The sequence below is a fragment of the Embiotoca jacksoni genome, unplaced genomic scaffold (assembly GCF_022577435.1).
Source record: "Embiotoca jacksoni isolate LCO1_2020_lvr unplaced genomic scaffold, fEmbJac1.0.p SCAF_6, whole genome shotgun sequence".
In the NCBI taxonomy this organism is placed as follows: Eukaryota; Metazoa; Chordata; class Actinopteri; family Embiotocidae; genus Embiotoca; species Embiotoca jacksoni.
This window is the reverse complement of record NW_027185414.1, coordinates 16003700-16013391: the sequence shown is the minus strand read 5'-3', so window position 1 is coordinate 16013391 and position 9692 is coordinate 16003700. Positions and strand designations below refer to the sequence as shown.

General features: G+C 40.6%; 1 protein-coding gene across 2 annotated transcripts; it reads right to left on the bottom strand.

The window, feature by feature from the left end:
• Nucleotides 1-3691: 3691 nt before the first annotated feature.
• On the bottom strand, nt 3692-9414 carry tmem9b (TMEM9 domain family, member B). Of its 2 annotated transcripts, none has more exons than XM_069174021.1 (5): nt 9198-9414; nt 8060-8151; nt 7857-7965; nt 7439-7573; nt 3692-5804 (listed from the first exon to the last, which is right to left on the bottom strand). In XM_069174021.1, the coding sequence occupies exons 1-5, from the start codon at nt 9267-9269 to the stop codon at nt 5649-5651; spliced, it is 564 nt and encodes a 187-aa protein (XP_069030122.1). In that variant the 5' UTR covers nt 9270-9414; the 3' UTR covers nt 3692-5648. The 2 variants fall into 2 exon arrangements, with proteins under 2 accessions (XP_069030122.1, XP_069030123.1); XM_069174022.1 differs by lacking the exon at nt 9198-9414 and adding an exon at nt 8294-8772.
• Between the last annotated feature and the right edge of the window lie 278 nt (nt 9415-9692).

Sequence of the window (9692 nt, the reverse complement as noted above, 5' to 3'; positions counted from 1 at the left end):
GCTGAGATTTTCTTTTAACAGTTTTACAGGAGAAATCCTTTTGCCATTCTTGGTTATCTTTTAGTGCGGCTGCATGTAACATTTTTACGACAAATGTTGAAGCACTACTCATCCATAAAAACAGCGCCTTTCAGTCTCCTGGAGTGTCTTATCATCCCACTGGCCTGGGAAGAGAAAGGAAGTCACAAAACACAGACAGCCGCGATCACAGTTTGCAACATCTAGTCAGCAGGAAGCCCACAGATCTGCCACTGTGCAGCTTTTCTAGGAGACCCAGTTAAAACCTTCCAAGGTCTCGTAAAGACGATCCTTCCTGAAGACACTTCAGATCCGTGCTGTCTGAACACAAAGGACAAAGGCACATACCGCTTTTTGTGGGATGTTTTACCAGAATGTAACCTAAGCTTAAACTCGTGGAATTCATTGATCGAGGAGCCATCTGGACTCCTCATTAAAAGCCACATCCTCTTCTTGCATGACATGGGAGCATCAAAGCACAGACTCACATACATACATGACATTCTTCAAGCAATGAAAGGACTCCACATCGAGCCAGCCTCCAAAGTTTAGGTTGCTTCAAACTGAGTTTCAGGGTTGACCACAGAGCTCTGACGCCAGAGATCTGATTCATTCCTCTTCATACTAAATTATACACCTGCTAAAGTCGAGATCACAAAGGAATACATGTTTATTATCTCACATATGAGTCAGAAAAATTCATGTTCATCAAGAATTCCCTGTGAGTCACAAATTCTCAAACATTCAGAGCAATTATTCCACCGCTGTGTGAGACTTTTGCCACCTACACAACAAAAATTCATGTCTGATCCCTTCTGTCAGCTTCTGGAAATTCCATGAATTCACAAGGTCATAGGGAGAGAACAGCAGGGGGAAAAAAGTCAAAGTAAATGAACAATTCTCTGCTGTATTTTTGATTAAAAACGGTATTTGTTGCAATAAACACCACGTCAGGTTTCAGGAAGAGACCCAAGGCAGCTCTTCAACTGCAGGATGGAGTTGACGCGTCTCGTCAGCGCTCTGAGATGCAGCCTGACAGCAGCGAGGGAGAAAACACAACTTGTCGAGTGAAGACATTCTTTCCTCATTAAAACTAAAGAAATCAGCTGGAGGTGTCTTCTTTAGAATATCTGTCATAACAATAAGAGGACTACCCCTTATTTTCTTTTATGTTTGAATGCACAACATGCAAAGTGTCGATGCAGTTGTTCTGTGGTCGTTCAGGGAAACTATTGTTAGCTGTTTGATTGTTCACATTGTCAAGAGTTCACAGCTCCGGGCACATCTCAAACCTGCTGCAGTTTTCTTTATCCCAACTTCATTTTACAGTCTATTGACCATGAAGAAAACTGCTTTCAAATTCATCCATCAGCAATTTATCATCACCTACGACAGAAACTAATATAGAAATAATACTGACCACTTTATGTGCACGTGTTGACAAGTGCGAGGGTGTCCTTTTAATACTGGGACCTTTTTGTTACAGCATGAACAGTGTCATTACCAAACACCATGTGATGTGTGGGATCTAAAAACTGTCTAATCAAGCTAAAATACAAAATAATGATGATGCAATAAACCAGTGACTGACCAGGTGATTCTCTGACTGATGACAGAAAAAGTAAAAGTGGGGTGTTTTGTCTAAAAACCCCAAATGTCCATGTTCTCAATTACAAAAAACAACACAAGGTTCCTGTTTCTTAACGCTTTGAATAGCTGAAGTTTCACAACACGCCATGCAGCCAGGAGCAGTTTAGTACAAGGACATTCCTTTATCTCATGGCATTTCAGATTTTCCCCACACAGCAGACATAACATCAGCCTGACTCAAGAGACCTTGAAGACAAATGTAGTGTTGTGGTGTAACGTTTCATACAAAATGTGTGTGTGTACTTTTATTACTGATGTTGTGAGGACATCAATCTGTTTGTACAATCACATTGAGGGGACAAAAAGCATACATTTATTATTACATTTTAATGTGAGGGCTGGGTTTAAGGTTAGAGAAAGTTCAAGTCATGTCCTCTTATGTGACAGAAACACAACAATGTGTGTGCGTGTGTGTGTGTGTGCGCGTGCGTGCGTGCGTGTGTGCGTGCATGTGTGTGTGTGGGGTAGAGTTGGTAAAATGTCTCAGAAAGATATTAAAAAAAATCGACTTCAGGCTTGTTGGGCATGAAGAAAAAAGTAAACAGATGAGTGCAAAGAGCCATTAATTAATGGATGGATCAAATTCAAAGGCTGAGGCGCCCCCTGTAGGCGAACCAACGCAAATGCAGCAGTAAAGCTGAGAAGGACGACTGTCGCCCTACACATCAAACAGTGGACGAGACTGTCAACCAACATCGATCAAAGTCAGTGTCTGTGAACTACTTCAAACTGAGTAATTGTGTCAACAAATCCAGAGGCACTTTCCTCTTCTCTCATGAGAAGAGGGAAGTCTTAACAATGCAAAAAATAGTGACACTTACTTTAAAAGTTACAATTTTCTTAGATTTCTATATATACGCATCATTTAAGGAGGTGGAACAAAGAGCTTACCCGTTAATCTGTGCTGCTGCAGTGTTTGGTCAATGATCCATTCTTGAACGGAGTCTGTGTCGCTTTCTCTCTGTGCAGCCTGAAAACGGATTTTTTTGTTTCTGGGGGGAAATAGTCTCCTCCGTATAACTGCATGCGATGAGGGGGAAAAAAAAAAAGAAAAAAAAGGGAAAAGTGGACTGCGCAGGAAATGATGACGCTGCTGTATGGAAATCAGTCTGTAAAATGAAAAGAAGATGGTTAGGGTCATCAAACATTTTCAGACAACTACAAATTAACAGTCACTGTGTGGTTTAACAGATTCCTTTGACTTTTCTCTTTTGTTACCAGTTGTTTTTTAGTTAAAGTAACTTTCTGTTTGATTGTGAGAAATTATCATGTCAGGACCAGCTGGGTTATTCACATATCTGTAAACAGACCTGGTGGAGTTTTTATTGGACTCTGTATTGACCAAACAAGTCCAGTTGAGTCTTAAATGAGTATTTTCCTTATGATAGAAAACTGTTGCCAACACAGTGAACACAAATCATCAAAACAGTAAAGACATTTACTGAGCCGCGAACTCATCCCACACTAAAAGTAACTTACCTTTTTATTTTTTGAAGTTGTGCATCCAATCCTGGAGCCCCAACATGGCAAGGTTTGAGAGTTGCAATGACACCTCAAAATCACAGCTAAAAGACTGAAATAATGAGGGCTGTAAAATGAAATCTGGATTTTTGGTGGGGCTTATGTCAAAATCCAGTTTCAATCCCTAAAAATGTCTGTGGATATCATGCTCGCGTGGTGTGCAATCACAGTTGTGATTATAAAAACACAAAAAGAAGCCCAGAGACAGGACAGTAGTCTGGTGTAGAAATAATGGTTATTGAATCTGGCTGAGTGTGTGTGTGTGTGTGTGTGTGTCATCTTAGTGATATTCTAACAGTGCATTCTAGCCTTGTGTGCATCACAGTAAAAGCAGAGGCCGGGTTGTGTCAGTCTTTTCAAGGAGCAGCTACTTCTCACAGCAGTGGTGAGAAATGTTGGCGTAGCATCTAATCACCACAAAACCCCAATATACCAGAGCTGCGCTCCCACAGCAGGCTGTCAGGTCTGTGGTCAGTGTAGTGAGTCAACAGTAGTCAACACATTCAGAATCACAAATATTACATAAATTTATTTCAAAGTTAAAGGTATCACATACAATAGTTAAGAACACTTTCATAGGTCTCCCAACAGTGGTTCTTTAGCCACTCTCTGTCTTGTACACACCCTAACTATACACAAAATAAACATCTTTGAGTTTAGTGTGACAGTACCGGGCGCTTTTGGACCAGAGAAACTTTTTTACAGTTCTGAGAACTATTGGAGGAAGTACGCCCCCTTTTGTTGTGCCGACAGTGCAGGAACTGAGAACCAACTTGGACTGCTGTTTTGGGGGACTTTTTTTTAGCTCCTATGTCAGGGTAGGTACGTTCCTAACAGAAGAGCAACGATAAAGATGTAAGTGTACGTTGATTAGTTCGTTGCTTAACCTTTCTGTCAGACTGACCTTTCACATGGGGAAAATGAAGCTGCTGTATCGTTCCTTTCAAAGTGTTATTGCCCAGATCCACACAACCACCAGTCACACAATAACACCAACTACATGATCCAGACAGCAGCAGATCAGCTCCCGTGTTCTGCGAGGTCAAATTATCAAACAATTTGAGAGCAATGTAATGTCGGAAAGTGAAGCGGTGAAAATGTACCATACATTTTAAAAAGGTTTTTATTTTTTTAAAATTTTAAACACAATTTTCTTGCTGACTCCAACTGCAGTAGTATACAGCTTAGTTTCCATGCCGGTACAGCTGGCTGCTTCTCCAAACTGTGGACGTACCAACCCACATCTTCTGCAGATAATACACAAACAATGGATACGTACCTCATTCAACCTCACTTCAAACCTTTATCCTTAGCTTTCAAAAATTGACCTAAAGACGGATAAATGGGCTGTGGTTATATGTCGTGCAGAAGAGACGTGGTTTTAATGTTCCTTTCGATGGTGTGGATGCAAACATCAAAAAGCCCTTGAAGGTGCGTGGTTCTTTGGGGAGTTCCCCAGTGGGCAGTTCCTCTCAGGAAGTCCCCAGAACTGTTTGGTCCTAATGCGCCTAATGCTGCCTGTTAGGACAACAAGGACTTTATAGAACTGACGTTAGACAAACCACAGAAACAAAGTGCTCAAATGAAAGACTACACATTACATTTGTCCGGCAGTTGAAGAGGGCACTGATTTTTAACAGGGTCAGTAACAGATGAGGATCAATAGACCGGCTACCTTTACTATGACATCACCAAGAAATTGCATCGATTTCTGCAATGAGATTCAGTGGAACTACTTTCAAATATGAAATTTAAATTAATGCATGAAATAATGAATTGCACACCAATTATCAGACATTAAACATCATTGTAGGAATGAAGGATTGGAAACACGTTTATAAAAGATGTATTATCAAACATGCATTTTCAAAGAAGGCTGAAACGATATATATATTTTACACTAGTTCCTTTCTCCTGTGGTGAGAGCAGTAGTTATGTTGTGTTTATATTTGTTTTGAGGTGGAAATACCCGCCAGCTTAATGGCAACAGAGTGCAGATCTGCAACGAGTCCAGTTATCCAGCCATGATGAGGGGCACCGACCAACACCTGGACATTTTACTCAGAAAGCCGGTTTAGCTTGTGACATGGAAAGACTGGACAGCTTTGGACTAATGGGACTCCATCTCGCATTTATGAGTCGAGGAGTGAATTCTGTTTTTTGTGTGTGTTTGTTCAAGACTGTGCAAAAATGAATTCACTGTAATCTCTTGCGCTGCCTGCAGACTCAGTACGACTTTCCAGCTCTGATTATGTGTCTACCATAACTTCTGCTCTCCAGATCCAGTTCTCCTCACTGTGTTTACCTCAGATGAGCCAAACTTGATGAGATTTAAACCACGGATGAGGACAAAAGGAAGAGATTTCAATTGAGGGCTTGGTCACAGTGTTGTTTTTTTGTTGTTTTTGTAATTTTTTTGTTTTGTTTTTTTTTGCTCCACCAGTAACTCACAGGGCAGTTTAACTGAGAACAACATGGCGGTCGAACACAGACTTTCTTTGTTCCTGCACCTGCCTCCTCCAGCGCTGCTGAGCGTGCTCAACTTTGTTGAGCATGTTGGGTCGGGAGTGTGAACGGGACAGGACATTGTGAGCATTGGCAAAAGGCTGCTGGTCCTGAAAACACAGAAAAGATGATGAAAGGTGTCACATATGTCAAACACAAGTCTATCTTATAATACTGCAGACAAGCATTAGCATTCCTGCAACAGCAGTTATAGAGTGAATTTCATTGATCGCCTTTAAAATAAAATAACAAAACAAAATCCCCCAATGCTTTTAAAGGTGCAACGTGTAAAACACAAGGCCCATCTTCTAACTTTATAGGGTGCAGTGGGTCACAGTAGAGTCCTCAGCAGGCTCTCACAGTTTCAGCCGTTTGGCCTAATTTTGCATCATCTTGGTCTGTAGTTGTTTTTAAGTTAGGTTGTATTGACCTGGCCGTGGAGCAACTAAAATATTGGTAATCAGTTAAGACTATAGTTTACATTATAGCTTGCTTATCTCTGTTTTTAGCAAGAAAACAGCCACAAACCTGTGTTATGCTAGCTGCACTAAAAACCCATTAAACTTCAAACAGACTATGAGGAGTAAAGAACCTCCTTTAAGGCCTTTAAAACCTTTAAGGTTTTTGTACAGCAGAGAAACCTCTGATGTAACACTTCCTCTTGCGTGAACTCTGCCAGTAATAACAGAGCGTGCTCAGCAAAGCAGCAGTTCTCCCTTCATCCTCAAGAAAAGGCCGCCACCGTTTCATTTTGCTAATATCTAAACACAGCGTCTTATTAAAGTAGCTCAAATGGTTTGCTTCCTGTTTTCAGTTTGAGCATTTAAATGATGTTTTTGTTATATCAAATAATCAGTACTAGAAAATAACAATTATATCAGCAACCAGTAACCAAAATGCACATTATTTAACTTACTGAAACAAAACTAGTAATTTTACACATGTTGCAATGATGTCAGAGTGAGCGGTCTTTGCTGCTTTGAACAAACATCATGAACAGACTGTTGTTGAACTTTGAGAATGACACACAGGCCTTTGGAGAAGTTATATTTTACAATTACGTTTTCAGAATCTCAGTTTAAGAAGGATTTTTGCTGAAATGACATCCATCTACGAGTAGTGATTTCATCCTGCTGTACTCCTGCCACAGACACAGATCTTCCTCTGTCCCTGTTCACATAAGCAATCAGGATTTCTCCAGAAGAAATGAAGCAGCTCTGATTAAGTTTCTTTCATCCTGAAAAAGAAACCTTGTTTTTTATTTTCATGATGTTTCAGAACATTAATGCCAAAAACGTGTAATGTGTTGTGAGAAAATGGTTGGATATTGTTGAGAGCTTCCCTGCTGCAGACTTTGGCTTGTGATTTTAGTTACTAATGTATTATCCAGTTTTTTTCTTGAAGCATCTGTTCAGATGGAAGCAGCCACTGTAAGAAACTATAGTCTGATTTTCATATTTCTATTAAAAGGGTGATAGATTTTAGGCACAACTCCACCTATTTACCTCCTCACATACAAGGGTTTGAAAATGATTGCCGGGACTCATAATGGTGTTAAATTTGACCCACAAAGGATGACTCCCACATGACATTTTGAGCAAGGTGAGGTTATTCAAGCACCCATACAAAATTATTATCTCAAAGAGAGCGATCAAAGTAACTAATTTCCTGGGCAGAGAGAGTGAAGCAGTTACAATAATATAAAACATGGCTGTAGCGCTGTAAAATGAAGAGAAGCACATACCCCAACATCGTCATCACTTTGTATGAGCTGCGAGTGTCCAAACAGACGTCTCTTCAGTATGGGCTCCAGGAGAGTCAGGTACACCATGTAGAGCAGCAGGAGGCCCAAAATGGAGAGGTACATTATGATTGTAACCTGAACATATGAAATAACAGTCAGCTACTCAGTCAGTTGATCGATGACGTAATCACGGGTGAGTCTCAGGGTTGGTCGGTTTTCACAACAAGCAACGTGTTACTGTCAAATTAAGGGAAAGTATGACAGCTATTTTTCACCATTTTCAGGCATCTTACAGTGAAAATGATCAATAGAACAATGAATTAATAAGTAATGAATATAACCGTAAGGTGTAGCACTTTGGGGAAACTAACTGACAAGACAGGTGAAAATAAACACAAATAGTAAATCATGAAGTCACCTTAATGGTCCCCGAGCTCCTCTCTTCATATTTACACTCACAGCGTAAACAGTACGCCTCCACGTCTTTCCCATCCACCGGCATCGGTTCAACCACATGGAGACAGTTACTGAAAAGAAAACGGGATTAACAAGCTGATGGTGAGCAGGAAATGGACAGCTCATATCTTTTAGGGAAGTAAAGTGAGACGTGTCTTAACATACCAGTCTTTGAGGGATACATTTTGTTTGTAGATTTGGCCCTCGATATCTCGGTAAGGCGGACAGATGCATTTACAGCGGATGTCTTCAGAGTTCTGAAACAGATTCATCACATCAACCATGAATATTTCCTTGTCTTTTAGAGTTCTTGTCTTCAAACTTCTTCCTCTCAATCATCCCACATCTTTCACCAGTAACACAACACACATTACATAAATTACTGTTTAAAGCTTTTACCTATTTCATGATATTATTTTCCTTCCTTTTCACCCCTCTGACATTAAAAAAAAAATCATATTCTGTTCCTATATTACTTTTAAGTACTGAACTGAATGAAAGGGTGAAAAATTAAAGGGGAAAAAACGAACACAATATCAGGGTTGTAGTTCACAAACCCCTTATTGCAAAGATAAATGCACATTTAAGAGTTCACTGGTGTAAGAAGACATTTATACCACTCAGCCCACCATAATAACATAGAGGCTGGTCAGTACAACTCTCTCTGATCCCATTCAGGTCCTGAACAGTGAGTACAAATTATTACCATCAAAGCGGCGAGACTGAAGCACTCTTTTATATACCAGTCAATCCTAACATTAAATAACATTTAATTAAGTGCACAATGAGGTTTTAGGGTTATAATGTTAAATGTGTGTATCGTCTCCGTGTGGATTCTTTGTGATACTGTAAATGGAGCTGCTGTGACTCAAGAAAAATGTATCTGACAATAAAGTCTCATGATCATCATCATCATCATAAATTCAGAGGCGTTGTTCTGATATATCGACCATACTGTCGCAGAGCAGCTGATCCCTACACAGTAAACAGCTTCCAGTATATTAGCTACATCAACCTAATGTCCTTTTCATTAAAATCTAAACTTAAAGGGTGTTTATTCGCTATATCCTCATAATCCAGCATTCACAGTGTTGACAACATCTGCGATGCTTCTGATCGTCATTCAAAAGTCCCCAGAAATGACGAGTTAGTAGCTCAGACACGCTGAAGTTAAGCTGACGGTCAACAACAGGGAGAAGATTCCTCTTTTGTGGAGCTTTAGAGAGAAACGTGCTTCAGTTCACCGGGCCGCCATCACCGTTTTATGGTCAACGCGAGCTAAACCGGCTAACATTAGCTTTACCTTCGCTGTCACTGGGCTGAACAGAACCAAACACGCCACAGAGAGAGCCTGGACAACACGCACACACTTCATCTTCACTGTCCGGTTTGGAGGTCACGACTCTTTCTGTCTCAACAGCCTCAACGGTGTGAAGTGCACCCTAACAAGAGAAGACGATAGCCATCGAGCTAATTCCACCACAAACAGCTCCAGTTTCCCAACAGCTGATTTGCGGTTTCCGGAGATGGCGGTGGTCAGCTTCCGCTCCCGGAACGACAGCTTGGTGGTGTTTGATTTAGTGCACAAACGAATCCTGGCGAGCGGTGATTGTCTGATAATGTAACGTGTAACCAACCAGCCGGTTCTCGTTTTGTGTATGAACCACACAGTCTATGGTATAAACCTGGATGAATGAATTACTTTTTAATTACTATTTTTAAAGCCATACAAGCGAGCAGATAAGCACCAGGAGTATAAGAATCGAGCGCACCCTTTGGTTCGACGTGATTGTAAACA